The sequence below is a fragment of the Rattus rattus genome, chromosome X, assembly GCF_011064425.1.
Source record: "Rattus rattus isolate New Zealand chromosome X, Rrattus_CSIRO_v1, whole genome shotgun sequence".
Taxonomy (NCBI): domain Eukaryota; kingdom Metazoa; phylum Chordata; class Mammalia; order Rodentia; family Muridae; genus Rattus; species Rattus rattus.
The window spans coordinates 55,066,221-55,092,867 of NC_046172.1; the positions used below are offsets into that span (position 1 = coordinate 55,066,221).

General features: G+C 40.9%; 1 protein-coding gene and 1 non-coding gene across 2 annotated transcripts; one reads left to right on the plus strand and one right to left on the minus strand.

Moving 5' to 3' along the window:
• The first annotated feature begins 1,524 nt into the window (after positions 1–1,524).
• Msn (moesin) lies at positions 1,525–25,826 on the plus strand. Its single transcript, XM_032889921.1, has 12 exons — positions 1,525–1,614; positions 9,211–9,306; positions 10,844–11,118; positions 12,527–12,610; positions 14,010–14,156; positions 16,055–16,151; positions 18,245–18,408; positions 21,117–21,247; positions 21,492–21,652; positions 22,617–22,709; positions 23,074–23,298; positions 23,775–25,826. Exons 1-12 carry the CDS (start codon positions 1,552–1,554, stop codon positions 23,937–23,939), a joined length of 1,701 nt encoding a protein of 566 aa, XP_032745812.1. The 5' UTR covers positions 1,525–1,551; the 3' UTR covers positions 23,940–25,826.
• On the minus strand, positions 9,432–9,567 carry LOC116889533. Its single transcript, XR_004386468.1, has one exon.
• Positions 25,827–26,647: the final 821 nt, after the last annotated feature.

Below are 26,647 nucleotides of genomic sequence, written 5' to 3' on the forward strand. Positions count from 1 at the left end.
TTATAGTGGTGTTAACGTTGAACCCAGTTTTCTTAAAAATATTTTTATTCTTACACAATTTCAAATATATGTGTATGTATAGATATTGTATATACATGTACGCACACACTCTTTGATCATATTTTTCATGCTGTCTTTTCGTATCCTCTTTACCTTCAATAGTTTTTGTTTTTTTAAATCCTCCAGTGCATTTCATTAGGGTTGTTTTCCTGAGCATGTGTGGGAGGTTACTTACAAGAACAACTTACTTGTGGCTACATAAAGATGACCTCTCCTGTAACAATTAATTGGCTTTTGCTCCTTAGGACAGGATGGAGTGTCCTTAGTCCTTGCTCTGTCCATGTTGATGTGCCCAATATTGTGCATAGCTCGTGGAAATATCTACCACTGCTATGAGTTCACAGTTGTAACTGCTGCGACAGAAGCAGAAGACTGTAGCACTTCTCTCCATCCTCCAGCACTTACATTGTTTCTATTCCACCTTCTACAGTTTTCTCTGGACTTCGGGTAGGATTAGGTACATGGAGATTCCTTGTTTAGGACCAAGTACTCACCAATCACTTATTCTCAGAACGTTGACCAGTTATGAGTCTGTATTAACTGAGAGCCATTGCAAAAAGAAACTTCTTTACGCTTCAGAGCAAAACGAATCTGTGGATATAAAGACATATTAAGAGGCCAATTTGACTGCATTTCTATTGAGTAAAACAATAATAGTATGTTCCCTACTAGGACATGTAACCTCCCAAGCCATGGGCTTTTGAACAGGTTTACAGTACTGGGCATCATTTCCTTCCTGTGGACTTGACCTCAAATTCAATCAGAAAATGGTTAGTTACTCCCATAACCATCATGCCTTTAGTGGTTCTCAACCTTCCTAATGTCACGACTCTTTAAAACAGTTCTTCATGTTGTAGTGACTGCTAACCACAAAATTATTTGCTACTTGATAATTTTCTACTGTTATGGATTACAATGTAATATCTGTGTTTCTCAGTGGTCTTAGAAAACCTCTATGAATGGGTAATTCAACTCTCCCAAAGGGGTCATGACCCACAGGTTGAGGACCTGTTCTCTATTGCATCAGCAGTACATTTTGCGTAGCTTGTAGCTTGGAAAATTCATAGTGAAGAATCCAGTGTTCCTTATTTTACCTTGCTTCTGTAGAGCTCTATTAGTGCCATTGATAAACCGGGCTATAGATCAAGGGTAAGAAGAGAATGCTCTGGGAAGGAACTGTTGATGTAGATGGGGGAATACTTTTTGGAAGAAATATAGTCAATACTTCCTCTTTGTAGTAGGATGGTTTACAGTCTTTGCCTCTTGATAGAGTATTGTCTGTGGCTGTCTTTTTATCTTCAGTAATGGGGCTGGGTTTAGAGTTAAGTTCTGACATGTCAATATTTCACCTTTCTTCATACCAATTTCTTATTTACTTACTTTCTAGGTATTTGAACATAGACATTTTCCCCATCCCCTTTTGAGCACAAAGCCAGACAATTCATCTGTGTTTTTTTCATCTCATCCTAGATCAGTGTGCGTGTAACCACCATGGATGCAGAGCTGGAGTTTGCCATTCAGCCCAACACCACTGGCAAGCAGCTGTTTGACCAGGTAAAGGAGGGCCTTCTTCCTTAACTGATTCTTCTCTTAATACGTTTCCTCACAGTCCAGGCCACTCATTCTGCTTTGGAAGAGGTCTCTTTTTCTACTTGCCTATCCAAGGATGGTGAAAACAAAGGCTGATTGCAGACTTCATTAAACAGGACGCAAAGTTTAATGTTGGCAACCTGAACTCTCAATCTCATTGCTCTAACACATCCTATCCTTGATCCTGAACAAGGAAGAAAAGAGACAGGGAGCATGAGTACATGCCAGAGTTGCTTAAAATATGAATATATGGAGCCTTCAACTGTGAAAGATGTTTGTTTATTTATTTATCTATTTATAGACAAGTCTTTTGCCCAGGCTGTCCTTGAACTTACTGTGTATCTGAGACTGGCTTCGAACTCAGAATTCTCATTCCTCCGCCTCCCAAGTGCTAGGATTTTAGGTATGTGCCTCCAGACCTGTAGGGAAGTAGTCCTCTCACTTCCACATGCAGACTGTGGCATGAGCATCAATGTACATATGCAAATGTAAAAGAAAGGGAGGTACTTAATGCTTATCCTATAGATCTTTTGTTTTGATAAAAATGTAATGTTATTTATATCTTAATCATTATCCAAAAAACTGGTTACTGTGACATATAAGGTTGCATAAAGTTCCAGCTCAGAACTGGACAAGACAATAAGAAAACAAAACAGCTTAAAGAGAGTATTATGTTCCTGCCTTGCTAGAATAGTAAATGATAGCTTCCTTTCAAACACCACGGTGCTTTTTTGTCTCATTTATGAACTAGAATAGGGAGATAGGATCATTCATCTTATTTTGTATTTAGTTGGAACTTACTCTTTCTCTGGAGTTTGTTTTGTATTTTTGGTTTGAATAGGCAATCACTGTAATTTGTAAGGTAATCACTGATGGTTAATTTGTGAAAATACAAGTTAGTCTGAGGAACTTTTAAACACAATAATAATGTGTTGACATTCCCATAGCTCACAAGTGATTACAGTACTAGTCTTCGATGAGTGAATGCATTTTGATTATATGAAGAGTTTACAGTCCCTCTTTCCGTGTGGGTTTTGTATTGGAGAGCTTTTAAAGGGACAGACTGATGAAGTTGAACGGATTCTGGATAGAAAGTCAGAAATTCTGGTCTCTAGAGCTGTTTTTTTGCCAGCTATTTTTGTTGTTGTTGTTTCATGCAAACATTTCCCTTCTTTGGGCCTCAGTCTCCCTATCTGAAAATGGTTTCTCAAATTTGGTTATCTCTCAAAAATTTATCCCTGCCACCTTTTCTGCACAGTTTCTTCTCCTCCTTCTGTATTTCCATTGTTTAGAGTTCAGACAACTCTTTTCTATAAAAGAAGGAAAATTCCGCATTTGAATTGGTAAGAGGAAACAGGCAGCTGGCAGAAAAATCTCTTCTGGATTGGCTTTTAACAGACTAAGACAAACATAGGATACATGTACTATACCACATAAGTCCCTGGCTCCCTTGTTTTAGATGGTGAGATTTCAGGAAGAGGTGCAGAAGGGAGATTATCAGTCATGGTGGATCTTACTTTGGCCTCCTCTTAGACTCCTTTCAGAGTTCTGATTCTACTTTTCTCCCAAACTAAATGATCATTGCACTCTTCCTTCCCTGCCCTTGGTACTGGGGCTCAGTTCTTTTGTGTTGGAGAGGGATAGCTGCTGAAGGCAAAGAAGACATGACTTAGAGCCTGGGCCATAAGACCGTCTGTGGGCAATGTTTTATTATTTTCAAAAAGCCTCAACTCAATAATTCATTGTTAACATTGGTTCGCTTCGCTTTGTGTACTCTATGTATAGTTCTGTGAGAGGCCTCTATGGCTGTAAGTCCTGTGCATATTGGAATGGTAAATTTGTGTGTGTGTTGGAGGGGTGGGCGTGAGGTCATGCTATATAACTCTGGCTGACCTGGTATTTATTATGTAGTCCATGCTGCCTAGAACTTGGGACAATCTTCTTGTTTTAGCCTCCTGATTCCTGGGATTACAGACATGTGCTAGGTTTCTGGATGGTATGTTACTCTGAAGGCTATTGCCATCCAAACAGAGTACTTAAGAGACTTTAATCTTTCATAATCATCAAAGAAAGGGCTGAGAGAGAAAACCAGAAAGTTTCTCCTTTAGATAAGCAATGTCTTGGGAAGTATATTTATTGAGCATGTACTACAGACTATGCCTGGCTAGGTGCTTTAGATGCAGTTTCATTCAGATTAGAGTGAATCTGAAGTTGGATGTGATAGCCTGTAATCTCTGAAGAAAGAGGCAGAAGAATCGGGAGTTCAAGGTCATTTGCAAGAACATAGTGAGCTTTAATGGAGGCTAGCCGGAGCAACATGAAATCCTGTCAGAATAGATATAGATACAAATGAAAAGGTGACCTTGAGGTCTGTTATACAATGTGGTGACTGTTGTTGGTAACGACACATTGTATTCTTGAAAAAAATGGTGAGTTGGGTTTGAAGTGATAGCTGGATTCTTTAATCACCACAATGATCCTGTCCATAAGAGGACAAAGGACAAACCTTGGTAGGTCAGATCACCAGCCAGTTGTGATATGGACTTTCAAATACAGATCTGAATAAACATATGTTCGACTGCACTGTGTGGGGCAAATGAGGATGTTATAGCTTGGCGATGTCTCCTAGATGTATCTTCGGTTCCTAGGTACCTGAGAGGTTGCCATAGAACAGCCGTCCTCTGAGGGCAGCAGGGTCTGAGATGTGATAACCATTGGAGAAAAGATTTGAACTTGAGGAAAAATGCTTCCTCTTTATTTTACTTCCTTTCTGGTCAAGGAGCATATTTCTTGGCACCAAGCGATAAATAACATGCAACAATGGGAAACCGTAGCTTGAGGAGACCCAGAGCCTGGTGGGAAATGGACTTGGGGCCCACAATTGTTCCTCCTTCCTTCTGTTTCTTTCTGTGAGTGTGTTCCCTGACAGGAAAGCGGAAGAACATATTTTTGCTGCAGGCATGCTGTACTTGGCTTGCTTTAATCTCTTAAGGCAGATTTGTCAAATGATTTCATCCTCAATTATATACCTGCCACTAGGTGGCAGGGCTACCACTATGAATAACAATTTTTTTTTTTTTTTGAGAGTTAGATTACACTGTTTTTCCCTTTTCTCTCTCACACAGCTATTGGGAGTGTTACATAACTAGACCTTAAATCTTGATAGATTCTACTTTTCCCAGTGCCTCTGTCAACTATGCCCTATGTGAGCTCCCTTTGCCTAGCCTACTCCCCAAGCAGAAACTGGGCTGAGTACTGCGTGGTCTGTGAAGAAGTAGTACAGGCTATGTGGAACACAAGAAGCAAACGTTGTGGTAGCATCTTGTAGATTTTCCCAGTTAACTATCAACTGGCTTTTAGGTGGGTGATGATGCAGCTGCCGCCAGCCTGACATGGACCCTCAGCATACCTCAGATAAGTTTGGGCAGTGATGCAATGCAGTTTTGCACAGAATTTCTTATGCAGACCTTTTCTCTTAAGGCTTATGATTCAGCTCTGGGCTTCTGAGATGGCTCATGACGTCGCTGGTCTGTTACACAAATAGACGTAGGTAGGATACAAGGAAGCAGCACTGACTTTTGAATTGATTTCTGCAAGTCATACAAACGATCTGTCTTACATCCCAAAGCTCCTAGAAGTTAGCAATGATTTTTAAGGCAAATCCCTTCCTCTCATTGAACTTCAGTTTTCTTTGTAATTTTTTATTATCATGTGTTAAATACATATAATGATAATAAATAATAATAACTGGTTTCTTTTCTTTTTTGTTGTTCTTTTTTGAGATAGGATTTTTCTGTGTAGTACTAATCTTCAGTACTTCACTACTTTACTCACTCTGTAGACCAGGCTAGCCTCAGAGATTCACCTGTCTTTCCCTCCTAACTGCTGGGATTATAGGTGTGCACCACCATGTCTAGCTTTGTATAACATTTTAAGTAAATGTACTTAATGTATTTTGATATATTCACCCCTCCCTTCTTCCCCCTAGTCCCGATTCCCACTCCTGCTGATCTCTTTCCCCTTTCAACGAGTCCCTTTCTTACTTTCATGTCTACCCCTCCCCGAAAACTCAGTTTCCTTAGGCTCATTCACAGAAGTATGGTTGCCAACCAGTAAGTGCCTGGAGATCATTGGGGATGGGCGTGACTTCACATGGCCTTTCTCTGATAAGATGTTAACTCAAATCTCATGTGTGTAATCACACGTACTGGGAACTCATGACTGCAATGGCCATCCCTTGGGGAGGGGCAGCATTTCACAGCACTCCTCCAGCTCTTATAGTCTTTCTACTCTCTCTGTTTGATGCTTTTCGTGCCGTGGAGGAGATGATATAGATGTTTCATTTAAGGCTGAATTGTCAACAGTCACTTGTTCTTGGCACTTTGACCAGTTAAAAGTCCACAGTTGCTGCTGAGCACAGCATAAAGAAGCTCCCGTGACCAAAGCTGAGAGCAGTACTTACATGTGAAGGATGTACACTTAATTTGAAGGCGGCTTGATAGGCACATCACTGGCCTTCAGTTTAATAGCCTATGTTGTGTTAACCCTGTTTTCTCTTCAGTCTACTAGTACAGTTCAGTGCACATAGCACAGAACAGAATTCACAGCCTCTAGGATTTTTTTTTCATCCAAAATGTTTTTATTGGGATAATTTCCCAGTCATCTTGATTCATGATGTTTTTAGTGCACCTCAGTTCTACCATAGTCCCAGACCTCTTAGGTGTAGTCAGTGACCGTGTTCTTCTGCTTAAGGGTTTCTTAAGGTCAGCTTTGAGGAATACGAGCTTAAGTCTTATGAGAAGGAGGTCTAGTACCAGGGGGAACATTTTTCCCCCTCAGGGAGGGAGCCATTTCTCAGCATTATAAGTAATCTCCTCACTGGAGCCACAGAGCTTTATTCCTAGAACAAAGAGCTAGATACTTCTCTTTAACTTGGAAAGCAAGGTCTTTCCTCTCTTCGGTCCAGCACCACCTGAAATAGATTTCTTGGTGACTATAAACATTGGAAGTGAGTAATTTCTCGTCCAGTTTCTTTGTTCTTAAAATTGGAAATGGGGCCAAGTGTTGTCTGAGCAAATGGCTCCCATCACCCCGTAGACCGTAATTGGCGATTTCTTTGTAGCCTGTTGTTCTTTATTCTTGTGCAGTGTCAGTTCTGACTTCAGACAGCATTTCCTTCCTCCCATATCCGCACTTTGGAACTTCAGCATAGGCTGAGAGACTCCTCATCTCTCCAAGCTCAAGAGCTTAAGGAAGTGGAAAATTCATACCGTTTTGATTTTCCTTCTGCTCATAAAAGAAGAGGCAGTGCTCATATCAAAATTCCCTTCAGTCCTAGGTTTTCTGAGCCTTCACAACTGGCCTCTTACTTTAGGTAAAAGCAGTTGTTGCCTTACCAGTTCTATTCCTTCATGCTCCACGCCTTCAGGACCTGAGCGTGTTAGTCCTGTAGCCTATCCCATCTTCTGTGGGTGTTTTTCTTTCTCTAGGATCTGAACAGTTTTGGAACTCTTCTTTTCCCACCAGTTGTATTTCAATCATAATTCTGAAAATGTGTTCAAAATGAGAATTGTTACTTGGGTCCTATGTTAAATGTAGGACAAAAACTTAAAAAAAAAACAAAAAACTTCTCATACCCTTCACGTGCGATCATTTGACAACTTTCCTCCCAATTAGATAATGAGGAAGTTGGGACCAGCAAAACAAATATACTGACTGCAAGATACAGATAGAAGATTTTTGTTGAGATTTCCTGATATGTGCCATCAAACTATAAAGAGAAAATGTGATATCTTAGGAAAGTGGCTTCTCCTCAGAGTGGTTATTTTATGAAGTGGTCCCAGGAAGGTATTGGTTTGTTTACTAGAAGGAACGTTGGCAACTCTGGGTTCTTGTTTATGTCTCTAAAGTCTCTTAGATTTCATACTTATTGCACCATAAACTTTTGTTTCCATCCTTTTATACATAAACGAAAAGATGAGGACTCTATGATGTCAACCTGACTTCATCAGGACGTGGCTTAGCTTTAGTGTGGCCATCCCTAGTCTTGGGCATGTTGGTGTAGAGCCTACAACCGGATCATCAATATGCTAGTGTCAGGGCCCCGAGAACAAACTCCATCTGTCTTTTCCTTGCAGGCTTCCTTTTTTGCCTTGTATTTATTCAAAGGGCACTGGGTGATACAGGGCCCTTCAGCTTCTTCACAAGACAAAGGTTGGCCCCAAACGCATTAGTTTCTTTATCTTTGGGCTATGAGGTGTCTATATAGTATGCTCTCCACTTTGTCTTCTCATGTGTTCTTTCTTAGGGAATTTTGCAAATGAGACTTGGTCTAAGATAATGTTATCACCCTCACTTGCTAAAGATAAGGACAGCTGTAAAGTTTGAATTGATGTCATCGATGATTGTCAATACAGTGAATTATAATGATAGAATTCTTCATAGAAACCTAGAGGGCTAGGTTGGGAAGCTTCTAGATAGCTAGGCATGTAGAAGTTCCTGGAGAGACATATGCTTGAGGAGATAGGAACTCTGCGTTCCTTCAGTTGCATCTCTGCACCTTGTTTGTTTCTCCATCTGTCTTTTTAAATGTGCCTCCTTTGTTAATTTTAGACATATATTCAACATGTAACCTTGGCTGTCCTGGACCTTGCTTGACATGTAGACTGAGCTGGTTTCCAATTCAGAGAGCAGCTTGCCTTTGTCCCCCTAAGTGCTGAGATTAAACACAGCTGCTCTCACACCCCCCCCCCTTTGACACAAGACCTCATGTATCCCAGACAGTGTTTAGACTCTGTGTAACCAAGGATGATGGCATCAAACTCTGATCCTCTTGCCTTTGCCTCCTCTTGAGTGTTAGTATTACAGGCAGGTATCTCTATGCTCAGTGTAATATTCTTTATAGTATATTTTAAAATGCTCAAGGACAATATATGAGAGTTCCCCAGGAGAATATGATATAGGAATTAACCTAAGAATCTTTGTCTACAGTCTCTTATCCATTCTGGGAGCAGACAGTATAGTGTAGCAGTGTAGAAGAGAGGCAGTGGCAGAATATATGAGAATTGGCTTGATTTGGAAATATGACATAAGCTAAATCTTGACTGTCACTCATTATTTGCATGTTGGGCATATATATCATTTCTTTTCTGGACTTTTAATTTTACCGTCTGTAAAGTGAGCCTCATTGTACTTCTGCCCTAGAGCTCTTTTGAGAATTAAAGATGATAATGGATGTACTTGGTAGGGGAAGAAACTGATAGCGATTCTTTTTTTCTTTTTAAATGATATATTAAGCATATGTTAATTGCACAAAACAATGGATTTGTGATACTTTCATGCACATACTTTTGATTAATAAGGACATTCCTTTTACCCATTGGTCCTTGTCTTTTCCTAAATAATTTGTTCCCCTTCTACTTTCATGTTCTTTAAAAAAAAAAAAAAAGAGTAGCAGTACCTAAAACCCTTTAAGGGTACATTAAATTCGTTCCAACTTTATGTCCTTTAATTCCTGGCATGGGGTAGATATTAAACCTGTTATTGTGTTGTCTTTTTCAGGTGGTGAAAACTATTGGTTTGAGAGAAGTTTGGTTCTTTGGTCTGCAGTACCAGGACACAAAAGCTTTCTCTACTTGGCTGAAACTCAATAAGAAGGTAATCACTTACTACTCAGAAATCCTTCCAGGTAATAACGTATGCTAGCTAGCAAACCTGCTATAATCAGTCATACATTGAACAAAACAACAAAGGGACCGAAATTCAGAGTGTTCGTTTAAAAAGTTGTATGGAAGGCAACGATTAGACTCAGCTGTCTGAAGTCAGACAAAGATGTCCAGGTTTCTTCAGGATTGTTGCCTTCTGTAGACAGAAGATGGTTTCTCACTTGTCTTCATGACTGGTTCTGCAGCTTCCATAACAATCACCCTCTTGTTTTGAGAAAATGTTTCATATTCTAGGCTGGTCTCAAGCTGTGACCTTGAACGACTGATTTTCTTGATTCCACTTTCAGAGATTTGTGATTACAGGTAGACCAATACTATAGTCCTATTTACTACTTTCATTGAAGTGTGGGCAAAGGACTGAACCAAGGAACATTTTTTTTTCAATTTTAACATCTGAGCAAGATGGTCAAGCCAAAGGAAGTGGAGACTCTTCTTTAATTTAGATTTGTTTTGGACCAAAGCTTTTAGTGGTTTAAAGTGTGAGATACCTTTCTTTCAAACCTGAGCTCTGTAGGTATTAACAGAGAGCGAGCTCCAAGTAGTATCTCTGGAGAGAGCTGACAGACTCCCCTCTTCATACCCTCCAACTGGCTAACAGTTAACCTTAGAGGACTTGATACTATGCTGTGGCTAAGTTTGTTATTTGTATCTGTGTGTATATATATATATATATATATATATATATATATATATATCTGTATATCTGTATATATATATACACATACACACACACATATATATACACACATATATATTATATCATATTTATACTTACTATGCCTGTCCATGTGAATGTGTGCATGCATATATGCATGCCATGGTATATATGGCAACTTTCTTCCACTTTGTCAGTCCCCAGAATCTAAATGAGTTTTGGAAACAAATTCTTATACTCTCTGAGTCATATTACTGACCTCAAAAGTAGCACGTCTGCTGGAGAAATTAGGGACCATTTTTCAGGTTTAGAAAGTCATCTGGTTTATAGTCTAACATAACCAATTCTGAGCTTTCAACCAGGCTTGCTCTTCTCCAATAGTTTTTAGAGTTGGAGGACACTTGAAAGAGGAGCTGTAGGGGCAGGAGAAGTGGATTAATTGTTAAGAGCACTGACTGTTCTTCTAGAAGATCAGGGTTCAATTCCTAGCACTGACCTAGCAGCTTACACCTACCTGTAACTCTAATTCCTGGGAATCTGATGCCCTTATCTGGCCAGTGTAGGTGCCAGGCATGCATGTGGGTCCACACACAGAAAACAATGTAAAATAAAATAAGTTTTACAAAAGGAACTTTAAAAAGGAGGAGCGTTCTTAAATCTACCCTCAGAATGTGCGATCAGTGAGCTGTATTGTTAGATGGCGGTAGCTTCTGTCCTCAGCATGTATTATAAATGTTTTACGGAGAATACAGACACTCTTCCATCCTCACAATCTATTTTTGGGGATCCTTTGTAACCTCTTTGCTCCTCCCAGGTGACTGCACAGGATGTGCGGAAGGAAAGTCCGTTGCTCTTCAAGTTCCGGGCCAAGTTCTATCCAGAGGATGTGTCTGAAGAACTGATTCAGGATATCACCCAGCGCCTGTTCTTTCTGCAAGTGAAGGAGGGCATTCTCAATGATGACATTTATTGTCCACCTGAAACCGCTGTGCTGTTGGCGTCCTATGCCGTCCAGTCTAAGTATGGTGACTTCAACAAGGAAGTGCACAAGTCTGGCTACCTGGCTGGAGATAAGTTGCTGCCCCAAAGGTGAGATGCTACTCCAGCCTCCTTTGACCTGGCTAAAGTGTATAGTGGGTAGCAGACAAAGCTGACTAATCTCCACTCCCTAGTGGCTGCCAGATACGTTTTTTTTTTTTTTCCATTGAGTTCTGCCTAAAGACTGTGTTGTGCTGCTGAGAGAGACACATTTGCATAGACTATTGTATCCTATTGTATTTCTGGTCCTCCCAAAGCTCTTTTCCCCTTTCGCTCCTTCATATCAAAGCTCCGTTCCCCTGGGGACAGGTGCTTACGTAGAAGCAGAGATGGTTCATTTGTTTGGTCCTCTCCCCTGCTTCCATTTCTCTTTCACTGATGAGATTTTATTTTAGAAATTCACAGGAGAGAGAGAAAAAATATGCAAACCACAGATACCATTGTACAGTTTTCTGATTTTATAAACTTCGAAGGTGAAAGCTTTTAAACACTTGATATTTTTATTTTGATATCATGACAATGCTACATAAACAAGGCAAGCCTTGTCTCTATTTTCTGGCTCAGGAACTAGCGATACAGAGGTAAGGACTCTGATTCGGCCCATCTCCCATAGCAACATTTTTTTGAAGAACTGATCTGAATCCCCAATTTCTTAATTTTTTTTAGTGCACAAGGGGTTTGTTTCATTTTGTATCAGATGGCCATTTATTTCCCCAGGTTTTTAGATTAGAATAGGAGGAGAAAAATGAAGCTTGAGCTGTGGCGTGTGCATACTCCACAGATGGTTTTAGGGATGCTAATTGTGCCCTGGGACTCTTTCGTAGTCAGTGGCATGATGTCTGAGAGGACATATTTAAAGCAGTCCTTGTTTAACAATCTAGTAGAACTATGGGTTGGGCCTCTTGGTTTCCCTCCGAGTATTTTGGGACTACTTCCCTGCTCTGTATGCAAAGCTGTCTTATAAACACCAACTGTTGGCTCCAAGAGGATCTAGGAGGGAATAGTTCTACCTGTCTTTACTGTTAGTCCCTCATCATAGACTCCTATGTATTGTTCTTGAGCTTGGAGGTACAACACATTATTAGCACTGTGGTTAATGGTATGAAGAGGATATGGCCTGTTTTTTTTTTTAAATAGAAGAGCTATATAATAGAGAAAACCCATCTCAAACAAACAAACTGAGACCCTGCCACAAACAAACAAACAAACAAACAAACAAACAAACAAACAAACGGGTGTTTAAAGTGGATGAGTCCATTGTTCCTTTTGGTCATCTGTTCTTGTAGTTCTTCTTGCAGAACTTCTAGGAAGTTCCCTATGTCTGCTTCAGTGTGTTCAGGTCTAATTTTCCGTATGAATCCAGCAATACCATCTGCATCAACTCCATAGAGAGCCATGTGAGCTTCCCTTCCTTCCTACCTATGGTCTGTTCTTTATCGACCACTCACTCTCTTTCTAGAGTCTTGGAGCAGCACAAACTCAACAAGGACCAGTGGGAAGAGCGGATCCAGGTGTGGCATGAGGAACACCGGGGCATGCTCAGGTAAGCCTCCCCTAACAGCCGTGAGCTTCACTGTGTAAGGAGAATGAGGATGTGTCTACCAAGAAAAGGCAAATTATTGGGGACCTTGGTGGGCTTTAAGAAGGAGAGACTAGGGATGACTTTGACACTTAAATATAGAAGGCAACCTTGAATCATTGTAAGACTGTGGTTCATTTTGGGCATTTTTTAAATTTGTAAGAGCAAAGTTTTTTTTCTTTTCTTTTATTGGATATTTTCTTTATTTACCTTTCCAATATTATCCCCTTTCCAGGTTTCCCTCTGAAACCCCCTATGCTATCCCCTCCTCCTGGCTCTATGAAGGTGGTTCCTCCCCTACCCATTTTCACCCTCCCACCTCCCCGCCCTGATAGTCCCCTACACTGGGGCATCTAGCCTTCACAGGACTAAGGCCTCTCCTCCCATTGATGTCTGACAAGGCCATCCTCTGCTACATATGTGGCTGGAGCCACGGGTCACTCCATATGTAAAGAGCAAAGTTTTAATGCAAAGAACTGTAACTTGAAAAGATCAGTAACATCAGGACTTTATTTTTATTATTTTTATTTTGCATGTCTTCTCTTTCTCTCTCTCTCTCTTTCTCTCTGTGTGTGTGTGTTCGTGTGTGTGTGTGTGTGTGTTTGTGTGTGTGTGTGTGTGTGTTTGTATGTCTGTGTCTGTGAGTGCACACCTGTGCTTTATGCCAGGGTATACATGTAGAGGTCAGACCAACTTCTGGGAGTCTATTTTCTTCTACTCTACTGTGTAGTCCCAGTATCTGAGCTCAGGTTGTCAGTCTTGCTGGTCAATGCGGTGACCAGCTAACCCAGCTTGTCAGCCCCAGAAGTTCTTTGGAGAAATGATGTCATTGTGTAGCCTAGGTTGATCCTGAACACACAGTGCAGGTGGCTCTAGGATCACAGACATATCCCACCGCTCCCTACATCTTAAATAGTTTTCAGGGCAATGAAAAGGAAGGAAGGTCAGTGTCTCCAGAGATCCAGGATCTCTTTAGGGATCATGGCTCCCCTAAAAATAAATGGGAAAGGAACTTTGTAAATACTGTAAAAGCATTTTATAACTGTCTAGGTGAGGAACAAATCTCATTTTTAAGAGGATGTCATAATGCAGAGGAGGGAGAATATAGTTTCTGTAACAGTTAATAATTCCAAAAACCAACAAGGGACAGACTGTTCTTGTTCTTTAGGTTTCTGTCAGCAGTTTTTGTTTAACAGAAAGAATGTTTCCTTGTTACTAATCACTTGCTTAAGTTCTATCCATTTCTCAATCCTGCTACCAAGGCCATTGTCGGAAACAGAGCAAGCTGTCTTTCTGTGTTGCTGGGTCTGCTGTGGAAGCTCTACTGTGTGACAATACCCCTCTTCTCTTCTGTATCATTTAGGGAGGATGCTGTCCTGGAATATCTCAAGATTGCTCAGGACCTGGAGATGTATGGTGTGAACTATTTCAGCATCAAGAACAAGAAAGGCTCAGAGCTGTGGCTGGGTGTGGATGCCTTGGGTCTCAACATCTATGAGCAGAATGACAGGTATGCCCCAGACTTCTCTCAGCTATTTGGATCACTCTTAAACATAGGTGTCATCCCTTACCACAGAGCAAGTCTGTACCACTTGAGTCCTACCTCAGTTATTTTCCTACCTAATAAGTCTAACCAAGATGATTGTACACCTTCCTTCACCTTATATTGACTAGAGTTGTACTATCTATTGTGATAGTCACTAGCTATATATGACTATTGAACATCTGAAATGTCATTACAACTGAGATCTGTCATAAACCTAACCTGCATACCATACTTTCAAGAACTACTGTGAGAAAAAAATGTCTGTTGATCATCTTTCTGTACCAGTGACAGAATACCTGGGAGAAATCACATTGAAGGAGGAAAGATAGATTTTGGCTTGTACTTTCAGAGTTTTCAATCTGCATTTACTTAATGTAGTTACATCAGGCCTGGATTTTTGAGGTACAATTTCATGGTGGAGAGCATGTAGTTGCTCACTTCCTGGCGTCTGGGAAATAGGAAAAAGGAAGGGAGTGGAATCCCAATGTCTTTCTTGAGGGCGTGTCCCCAATATCTACTTCCTCCCACCAGTCCCTGCTCATAAAGTTCTGCCACCACTAATAACACCATTATCTGGGCACCTAGCCTTCGACAAATGGCCTTTTGGGAGACATTTCATATCTAAAACATGCTGGGTGGTACATGTCTGTTATAGCACTCAGGAGGGTCAGGCAACAAGAATCAGGAATTCAAGGTCAGCTTTAGCTTTCTAGTAAATTCATGGCTGTCTTAGTTTGGAGTTACCATTGCTGAGATGAAACACCATGACGAAAAAGCAACTAGGGAAGGAAAGGGTTTATTTTACTCACACTTTCATATTTATCATTGAAAGCAGTGATGGCAGGAACTCTAGTATGACAGGAACCCACAGGCAGGAGCTGAGGCAAAGGCCACGAAGGAGTACTGTTTAGACTTGCTTCGCATGGCTTGCTCAGACCGCTTTCTTAGCTCAGACCGCTTTCTTATAAAATCCAACACCACCAGCCCAGGGATGGCGCTACCTATAAAGGAGTGGGCCCTCCATTCATCATTAATTAAAATAATGCCCTATAGCCTGATCTTATGCAGTCGTTTTTTTTCAGTTGAGTTTCTGTCCTTTCAGATGACTGTAGGTTGTCTCAAGATGACATATAACTAGCCAGCACAATGGCTATCCTGGGCCATGTGAGACCTTTGTCCAATTCCCTTTCCCAGGCAAATATAATTCAAACCACAGTGATATAAAATACATGTATAATATTTTTAAAATATTGACTTATGCTCAAATGATAGTATTAGTATTTATTTATTGAGTTAGTTAAACCTTCACAATTAGGTCATTATATTTCCTTTTTACCCATTTTCAAATAGCTACTAAAATTTATAAATGTGACCCTAATAAGTTTTGGAGAGTGTTGATCTATATCTTGTTAGGGTTCATAAAGTCCCAGTACCATGTTATGATTAAGTGGCTTTAGGCCTATAAGCCTTGCTATAATATTGTATTACTTGCTTATTTTACCCCTTGGTCTGTCTGCTCTTGGTAAGGATGAAATCATTAGATTGTTGTCCTGTTAACTACCTGACTCTTAGGGATCATTATTTATCTTTCCAAGGTTAATAATTTTGTAGAGAAAGTTTTCAGTTAAATAGGACCACAGATGCTCTGGGAGGTTCTTATAAGTTAATTGCATCAACCCAAAATGGAACAAAACAACCGTCAATAAGTGCTAACAGGAGCTAAGTTGACAATAGGTGTTTCTCCTCAGGGAACATGTTTGTGTTGGGATAGAATGGGGCGGGTGGTGGCGAGGGCAAGACACCAAGTCTGTTTCCTTCTTGCTTTGCCTTTGTCATGATGTTGTTGGCCTCTGTTTCTACAGATTGACTCCTAAGATTGGCTTCCCTTGGAGTGAAATCAGGAACATCTCTTTCAATGATAAGAAATTTGTCATCAAGCCTATTGACAAAAAGGCCCCGGTGAGTGACTTCTCCTTCTGACTACATGTGGCAGGTTATTTTTCCTCCAAGGTTTAGGTAATATTAAGAGTAAACATGTCATTCGATTTATCTGTCTCTCCATTTTCTGTTGTGTGCAACATGTACACATGAACAGGAAGCACAAATGGAAAGTAAAATGTAAGAGGAAGTCGGTGCTGAGAAACAGACGGCCAGGTGATATCCTGTACTTGGTGCCACTCTAGTACCAAACTCCCTCTGGGGGGGAGGAAGGCAAGCTACAGGCAGTCCTAAGTGCCTGCTTTATTCCTTGCCTCACCTTTCTAAGCCTCCAGAGTGTACTCTTTGTGTACACTTATGGTTAATTGTGGAGTTCAAACTCAAAGATGACATTACAAATTTAGCTTTTAAAAGTTTTAATAAAAAGAAGAACATTCACTCTTTATATATTTCTTTACCCATAAGTTTTTAAGACAAGGTTTCAATCTAGCCCAGTCTGACCTTAATTTAAAGTGACCTTTCTGGCTTTGGCTTCTGAGTCCTGGGATGATGTGCATTTATTTCTATATCCTCTCAATTTTGCCTTTTACTATATTTAGTTTATTAATTTATATAGTATATGATAATAATAATTAGAGATAATGAATTTGGGGAAAAACAAGGAAATTGGAGTGATGTATTAGTGCTCATGTATTAGTTCTGAATAAAATAAATAAAAAGCCAGCAGAGATTAAAGGCTTTTAAACAAATAATAATCAAGATAATCGAAGTTTAGGAAATTGAGATATTTGTGTACTTAGCCTGGTTTTTCATAACTAGATCTCACTTATCATATTACAGAGATGGTTTGGAGTTCTGTGGTGTACCTGTTGATTAGAATATCAATTATCTCATAGAAGAGGCCCTTAGAGAGTCAGTAATTAGATCTCTGTGTAGAGAGACATGGCATTGTATGTCCCCTTAAGAGTTCATCCAGTTGGGCCAGTCACCTGGCTAAGGGAGTGAGTGCGTCTATGAAAAGTGAATCCACATTAAGCCATGTTATATGAGTAGGAATAACTGTCTCTTTAATGAGATGGTGTTCTTGTTCTTCCCAAACTTTCTCCTCCATAGCTTACTCCCTATGAGCTGCCATAGGGTTCTGTTCATCTTACTGTATCCTGACATAGAAAAACAACTTTTCCCTTTCCTTCTCTTCTGTAGTTTTGTTTTGATTGCTGACTAGAACCTATGTATACTTTCTATGGTGCTTTTGGCTTTTACACTTTCTGTAAAGATCTCCCTGCCATGTGGTTACTTTCGCACCTTATGGCTGACTTCCATACTTACTTAACTCAAAGGCCACGGCCTCTTAAGCTTCAACCTGTGAATTAATAATAATTTTATTTTGAAACCTAAAACAAAATACTATTGCAGAAAAAGATATCTCCAAGAAAATATTTTAGGGTGTTTTTTTTTTCTTTTTTTCGGAGCTGGGGACCGAACCCAGGGCCTTGCGCTTGCTAGGCAAACACCCTAGGGGTTGGGGATTTTTTTAAAGATTTATTTTTCAATTTTCTTTTCTTTTTCTTTTTTTGGTGGAGGGAGTAAAAGCAGGTATGCATTCCCTGGTGCACATGTGGAGGTCAGAGGAGAGCTCGCTACATAGATTTATTTTTCTTTCACTGGGTTGTTATTTGGGGGTCAGACTCTTACTGTTAAGCCGGATGGCTTTACCTTCTGAGCCATCTTGCTGGCTCCAGGGTGCTTTTCATGGGCAGAATTGGAAAGAACTGTGGTTTGGTGGAAAGAGCACTGGTGTCAAAGATAAGACATGGGTTCTAGTCTTGAGTCTACCACTACTCTGATACCTGACTACAGAAAATAATTTCCTTACTCCGGTAATTAGTACTCCCACTGGAATGCAAATGGATTGAATTACATCACCTTTCCAATACTTTTGGACTTAGTTTTATAGAAAGTTTTCCTCAAAATTTTATTTTTTTTCAAAATTTTATTTTTTAAAATGTATTATTATTATTTGTGTGTGTGGGGGGGGCATGCATGTGTGTGCTCGAGGGCACATGTCAGCCATTCTCTTAGCCCTAAAAATTCAACTTCTGTTTTCCCTTCAGGACTTTGTGTTCTATGCTCCTCGGCTTCGGATTAACAAAAGGATCTTGGCCCTGTGCATGGGGAATCATGAGCTGTACATGCGTCGGCGTAAGCCTGACACCATTGAGGTGCAGCAGATGAAGGCCCAGGCTCGAGAAGAGAAGCACCAGAAGCAGATGGAGCGGTAGGTGCTATAGTGCTAGAATTAGGACTAATGCAGTGGTAAGGATGCTTCTATAGGTTCCTAGTTTGCTTAGGGTGTGGACTCAGCCCAGGACAAGGGACTTGTGAATTAGAAGGGAGGGCACCCATAGATTCAGTCTGAGCACAGACATTGTTGCTTCTTAGAAACAGGCATCAGACAGCTTGGATTTCAGAGGTTGCAAGAGGAAGGAGCCTTTCATAGTTTCCCATTGTCTGTGACTCTCCTGCCATTGCTGTGCCGCGTACATTATGGGTTACTGTCAGTGAACCGACAAGTAGAATGGTAGTAGCTGAAGAGGCTGTGCACAGCTGTACTAGGATTGAGCAGAAACAGCACGGACCCTCAGAATTTCCCCCATAATGCCCTTAGTGCATTCAGTGTAATCTGAGGGTTACAAGAAGGATAGAAACCGAGATCCTGATCTCAGACTTCCTGGTTAGTATCTTAGGATGCCAGGATGTTGTTTATCTAAAGAAGATAGGCAAATGGTCAATAATATGAAAATATCCTAAATCATTACAGAAATGCAGAAGAAAATCATAATCGGTTACCATGTTATGCTTATTAGTTGGGATATAAGGAATAAAATTGAAATATAAGTACTGATAATGTTCTGAAAAATATTAGGAATTCATGTCTATTACTGGTGAGAGTATACAGTGGTAGAAACTAGTTCCCTAAAAAGTTAAAACACAGAATTACTACATAATCTTGAAATCCCAGTCCTAGGTAAAACAACCCTCAAAATTAAAAATGGGTGTGCAGAAACTTGCATGTACACGCATGTTCACAGTGGCATTATATGGACACTTAAACAGTTAAAAATAACCTAGTATATACCAAGAGGTATATAGATAAATTATAAATATACAGAATAGAGTGTATCTTTTAAAAATATTTTGGTTTTAGTTGTGTGTAGGGGTGTGTGAGTGGTTGTGTGGGTGGTGCGTGCATGCTTGTGTGCTTGAACGTACGCGCATGAATGAGCACATTCCTGGAGTACACGTGCATGCAGAGAGGCCAGAAGAGGTTATCAGATACCCTGAAGCTGGGGTTAAAGGTAGCTGTGAGCCACTGGAAATGGGGGCTTGGAACCAAACTCTGATCATCTTCAAAAGCAGCAATTGCTTTTAAACAGTAGTCTATCTCTCCATCCCCCAGAATATATCTTAATATAGTTTGTTATTATAATAAGTGACATAATGCTGAGTAATTAAAAAAAATGAGGAGGGTACTTTTACTCACGTTTTTGGATGCCAAGAAATCCCAGATAGGACGGCCACACCTATCAAGAGCGCCATATTGTATTGTAACACAACAGTGGGCATATAGCAGGAACTAGGGAAAATAGCAAATGAGAGTTTGGGAGAGATGATAGAATTAATTGTGACAACCTCTTCTCATAAGAGTGAAACCATCTTGTGAAACTTAACCCACCTCATCAGCATCCTATTTGAAAGTCGCTACCCCAATCATCTCCCACTCATGCCTCTCATTACCTTTACCCTAGGGACAAGGCCTCTAAAACATGAACTTATGTAGGAGACAGACCATAGCAGAACAGTTTTCATCCATCCATGCTGCAATGGGATCTACTGTAAAACATTATGCTTAGTTAAAAAAAAGTGACGGATGACAAGTTAAATATTGTATATTCTATTTATATGATATAATCTCCAAATTAAATATTTATATTTATTTATGCACCAGTATGTATTGGTGGCTGTCAGGTTATAGGAGAAGTGAAATGTGGAGAAACTGCTGAATGGTGTGGGGTGTTACTCTGCTATGATGAACATATTTTATAACTAGAAAATGGTGATAGTTGCCTGCTATTGGAGATATACTAAGTGCAGTTGAATTACTTTTGCAATGATTGATTTAGTATTGTTTGAATTTAACCTCAGTAAATAACTTTTTGATGATCCCAGGTGATTCTTATGGACAGAATAGTTTGAAGAACACTACTTTAGCATGGGTACTCTGTCAATAAAAAGTTTGGAATGTTGGAAAGTTTCTAAGGTAGGAGTCAGGAAATGACTTCATGCATGATAATTTAGAAGCTAAGGATAGTTCTTACAAGTTCAAGGCTACCCAGGCTTAAATAGTGTCTTAATGTAAATAAAAACAAAATGACCATATTTTTTCTAACATTGAACCTGGTTCTAATATATATATAGACACACACACACACACACACACACACACACACACACACACACGATTAGTAAAGTCTTCAAAACACAAAGAATGCTTCCTTGAATAGGTAGTGATGTCAGAAAAAGCAAATATTTATTTTAGATCTTCAATAAAATCTGGGAAAAGGGAACCTAGAGCTAGGGTTGAAGGCAGGCAAGGTAGCCTTAGCAAATATTTGAAGCACAAAATCAAAACTTACCTTGCTGTAAAGCTGCAAGTTAGTAAATCATTTACATATGGAAGGTGGACACCAAGAACAAAGCCATCTAGCTGGTTACTTGCAGCACCAGCATTCCCATTTCAACCTCACGTGTTCAAAGTAAGTGGACCGAGCATGGAAAGCATTGTGGAATTGTGGTGTGATGACGAGACTACAGGGGGAAGTGAGTGTGGGAAGGCTGCAGCCTAGCAAACTTATTCCCTGGAACTCCTCAAGAGTCCACGCAGCCTTGCTGTCCTGTTACATCCTCCGTCCCTCTCTTCCCTAGTGCTCTACTGGAAAATGAGAAGAAGAAGCGTGAGCTGGCTGAAAAGGAGAAGGAGAAGATTGAACGGGAGAAGGAAGAGCTGATGGAGAAGCTGAAGCAGATTGAGGAGCAGACCAAGAAGGCTCAGCAAGGTGAGGTTCGAATTCACCATGCGAGTTGAGTTTCCCCAGAACCTCCCCCTAAGGCGTACATTCTTTTTCCTAAGCTGAAGAGCAAGACTACATAGTCTAGGTATGTCACAGAATAGATAAATTGGTTAAGAAAAATCCTTAGAACCCTTGCCTGCTACACCATGAAGTGGAAAATTCCCAGGAGGTAAGTTAGTGTGCCATCTTCATCTCTGAGCCCTTCATCGGTTTCCTCTTCTTCTACCAGAACTGGAAGAACAGACCAGCAGGGCCCTGGAACTTGAGCAGGAACGGAAGCGTGCCCAGAGCGAGGCTGAAAAGCTGGCCAAGGAGCGTCAAGAAGCTGAAGAAGCCAAGGAGGCCCTGCTGCAGGCTTCTCGGGACCAGAAGAAGACTCAGGAACAGCTGGTAAAGTTGCATCCTAGGCTGGGTTGTGTGCATGCATTGTTCTTGTTTGCCGCCCTTTGCCTGTATACCTGAGTCTTTCTGGTTTGCTTGCATCCCAAAGGTCTCTAGTAGTACATTCCAAAGCAAGTTGAGGCATCACTGGTATGGCCCACAGTCTTTCATAGGCCTTGACTTTCATTTACTTTTTTGAACCTGTAACCTAAGAAAGGAAAAGAGAAAGTACCTACTGGTGTTTCTCTAGCATCATTTCCTCTTTCCTTGTTTTCTGCTGTTTCTTTCTTTTTTTAGTAGCCTTACGGAATTAAGCCCTATACAGAATAATGTGACCAGATGAGCAAATTGGCAATCATGGAGGCCTAGAGGCTTGTCAAAGTTCACAGCTGTGTTTCGTGAAGGTTTACAAACATTTCTATCTCCATGGAAAAGATTCCCTCCCTGAAATCATGTGTTAAACTAGGGATCTATGACTTGAAAATGAAGAATTTATGGCTTAAAATAGTCCCTTCCCTTGTAGTATTGGTGTGCTGATGTCATGAGAAATTTGCCCACCAGATGAGGGTGTACAGAAACTTTTCCACATTGCATAGGTTCCCTATGACATTAGTATTTATTTGTTCTGTTAATGCCTTGGTGGAGCACTGGATAGCAGTGAAGGCTTTGCTACTGGCAGTGACTTCCAAGCTTTGCTGAGGTCACACTGCATGCATATTTGGCAACATTAAGAGGGGAAGAAGGAAAGAAGAGGAACAGAGATGACCAATTGTCTATCTTAAGGAGGCCTGTAGTATATAGGAGGGGAACTCTGATCTGTGAAGGAGTAGAGGGTAGAGTAATTTAGTTAAAAGTCATTAGGTCAACGAGAAATGGAGCAGCCTACTAGTTCATCAGAGGAACTGGGGTTACAGGCATCTGGACCCTGAAAACACAAAGGTCAAGCTCTCACAGGCTTCTAATGTGCTTATAGGCCTCAGAAATGGCAGAGCTGACAGCACGGATCTCCCAGCTGGAAATGGCTCGGCAGAAGAAGGAGAGTGAGGCTGTGGAATGGCAGCAGAAGGTAAGAAAACGAATGCAGAGCGAAGTGCTGTGGGAGGGACTGTGCTATATATGTGTATTCCAGTTTCTTACCTTTCTTAGATTTAGCCTCCTCGCTTTTAGACACACCCTTTTTACAGGCAGTATGGGAGGAAGTGCTCAAAACTTTCTCAGATACTTTCAAATCTCCCACTACCCATGGGAAGTTGATAAAACCACTCCTATTTTGCAATAAAAAAAACTCGAGATCAGGCCAATCAAACTATTTGTCCTAACTGGTATCTACCCCTTACTAGATGTGCCTTTCAAGGTATGGAAAGGTATGATTGCTTTGCCACAAGATACCAGATCTGACTGCCAGTCCTTCTCTTTCTGTCACTGAACAGGCCCAGATGGTCCAGGAAGACTTGGAGAAGACTCGCGCTGAGCTCAAGACAGCCATGAGTACCCCTCATGTGGCAGAGCCTGCTGAGAATGAACATGATGAGCAGGATGAGAATGGAGCCGAGGCCAGTGCTGAGCTGCGGGCTGATGCCATGGCCAAGGACCGCAGTGAGGAGGAACGTACCACTGAGGCAGAGAAGAATGAGCGTGTGCAGAAGCATCTGAAGGTAACCAGGCGGGGTCAACAACAGTCCAGGAGACTGTGTAATGACTTACTAGCCTATGACCTTCACTACAGCTAGGGTAAACATGCTGTAGTGCTGCCAGTGCTAAATAAGAGTCCGACTGTAAAACTTGAAGGGAAGACATTTGCACTTACTAATCATACCCTAGAGTATCTCATTTAGCTTTTTCCTACTTCCTATTACTCTCCTCTTTTATATTCAGAAAATATCTAGTTAACCAAACTACACCTCGAATATTTGGAATATTATTTTGATATACTCTCAAGGATGACCATCATGAATTTGTCCTATACTGTATTTATGTGGTGCATGTTCACATGCGAGCATGTCGTATGGCTTGTATGGCTTATATGGCTAGGAAAAAGAAGAAAAATAAAAACGAAGAAAAATCTGCTCAAAGAAGCAGAATTAAAAAGAGAGGAAGCCACTGACCCCTGACTCATCTTGCCTCTTCACAGGCCCTTACTTCAGAGCTGGCCAATGCCCGCGATGAGTCCAAGAAGACTACCAATGACATGATCCATGCTGAGAACATGCGACTGGGACGAGACAAATACAAGACCCTGCGCCAGATCCGGCAGGGCAATACCAAACAGCGCATTGATGAATTTGAGTCCATGTAGTGGGCGTCAGCCGTTATGGACCCCTCCTCCTTCTTCCTTGTCCCCACACTCCTATAGTTTTGCCTAACTAACACTGTGCTGGAGCCACTAACTAGAAAAGCCTTGGAGCCATACCAAACATTCAGTATAGCCATGGGACCAAATTTAGTTTCCCTATTCATATCCTCGGGCAAACAAATGGCCCACTGTGGTGCCAATGGAACCTCCTCTTCCTTCTTTGTCACACTCATTCGACATAGCTCTCTAGAATAGACCATTTCCCCAGCTCAGAGGCTCATTCCCTTTCGGTTTGACAAGTACCCCCTCCTTATATACACTTGCTCTTGTCCTCTGGGACTCAAGTGTGAAGTAGGTGAACAGTGAGCTCCCACCCCTTGCCTTTTTCTTTCCAGTCCTGTGATTTGCAAGGGTGGGGTATTGTGTGGTTTAGGGACAGAAGTAGGGCCTTGGCTTTATCATTTAGTATGTCAGCTGACTTATGATTTGGCCTCTCAATGTCAATCCCTTTAGGCTTTCTAATGATGGGAGGGTAAAAGAGATGTTTAGTCATTCTTATTTCTTCTACCTTCCATCTTGTATCTATTACAAATTCAGTCCCAGTGGACTTTGTCTCTGTGTTTAGGGACTTAGTTTCTAATCAAGGAGGGATGAAGGGATAAAGGAAACAGTGCATTCAAGAGATTCACTAACAACCTAAAAAGCTCCCTGCCCCAGTGCATCATGGGAGCCTTTCTTCTCTTGAGTGAGATCTATGGTCAGGGCTACTCCTGCCCATGTTAGTGCAGGTTCTTGGTTCCTTCTCTAAATTTGTCCCTACCCTCTCCAGATCCCTTCCAGCTAGGACAGAGAGGATGAGTGCCCTCAAACTTAGCCAGTCACATCTAAACTTGTTGCCACAAAGGAAGAAACAATTAAACCTGACTTTAGTATTTTCCCTGCTAGGACTTCTAAACTACTTACCCTGGAGAAAATTGGACCACTGTTCCTCCTTCATAGCTACACAATATGATGATGAGTAAGAATAGCCCTTGTCACCCAGCAGTCAGTCCTTCCTCATCTTACCCAGTGCAGAGTGGTGAGTGGGCCCTGCTTCTGACAAATCTCTAACCCAGGTCTCATCACTCATGCTGTCCCTTGCAGATGCACACAGAAAGCTGCTGGGTATTCTGGCCTTGTCCCTTCACAGCCCCACACCCTTTTCTTCACTTAGGAGCAGCTGCTCCCTCTTTGTGGCACATGTGTGCTCTTTTAATTTTTACCAGTATTATATATTCTAGTGATATCTAACAATATTGGTCTCTACTTTTTTGCTAATGCACTGTTAGAAATATTAGTCTTTGGACAGGATCATTTTTGCTTCATTATTTTTTACTACCCTCACCCCACATCTGAGAAGAATATACTATATTAAAAATGATATTTTGCCAAAAACATTATGTAAGAAGATTTCAGTATTAGTGATTTACCTGTTACTATAGGTCATACAATCCACTTAAAATGTACTTAGTATTTGGTTTTATTGTTCCTGTTTGCCTTTTCCCCAGGGTTTAGTCCCCAAAAGGCTGTCTTGTTCCTCCATGCAGTATCCCTAGCCTAGAGCCTCCCTCAGCCCACACCCCTTTTACTTAACCTTGGGGAATCTTATATGCATTGCTGTGAATTATATTGACACTCGGTGAGCTGTCCTATATTGGCTAAATTCAAACCTGGAATTGTGGGGGCAATCTAGCTGCATTAAGGGCAATAACCAACTCCCACAGAGGCTGGGGAGAAGGTTAGGGTTTATATTCAGGTCTTTTGTGTATTTTTGTTTTTTAAATAATTGTTTTGGAGGGGTTTATGCTCAATCTGTGTTCTATTTCAGTGCCAATAAAATTTAGGAAAACTGCACTATGACTCAGTCTTTCTGTATATTTCACTGTAATTCCTAGTCAATAGGCTGCCTATCTTTGATTTCAGTTTACCTTGATTTAAGTTCTAGTGGAAAAAGGAATATAATCGTCCTCAATTTTAATAGGAAGGAATGACTTTAAACACCACCAGATTAAGTTCTGAGGTTACAAGTGTGATAGAACCGACTGGGCTATTCCTTTTTTTTTTTTTTTCCTGCTTTATGTCATGATTTCTGGTATGTGTTGGGGTAATAGCACAGATGTTAAAGCAGTGGTTGTCAACCTGTGGGTCATGACCTATTTGGCAAACCTCTATCTCCAAAACCCTTTACATTATGGTTCATCACAGTAGCAATATTACAGTTACAAAGTAACAGTGAAAACAATTGAATGGTTGGTTGGTCACAACAATGTGAGGAACTGTATTAAATGGCCATAGGTTGAAAACCACTGTATTAAAGGGTAAGGCTCACAAGCCAGCATTTTGGTGTGGCTCAGGGACTTGCATTAACCAGTTGATACTGTTAGATTTTCTTGGCATTTGAGCTTAGAAGCCGAGTAACCCAGGATGACTTTAACTTGAAATTCTCTTGCTTTTTCCTCCTCAGTGCTGAGAGTATAAGCATATGCCATCAGACACAGTGAGGTCCCTTGTCGCTGGCATAGGCCTGGGAGGGTCAGCTCCTGTTTGCTTCCTTGTCTGGAAGACCTCTGACTCATTTTATTCCCTACAACCTTTCCTTTAGTGCACTGCCAATAAAAGACAGGGGAACTATCTTGGGTCCTATTACAGAAGGCAGTGGAGGGTGCTGTGTG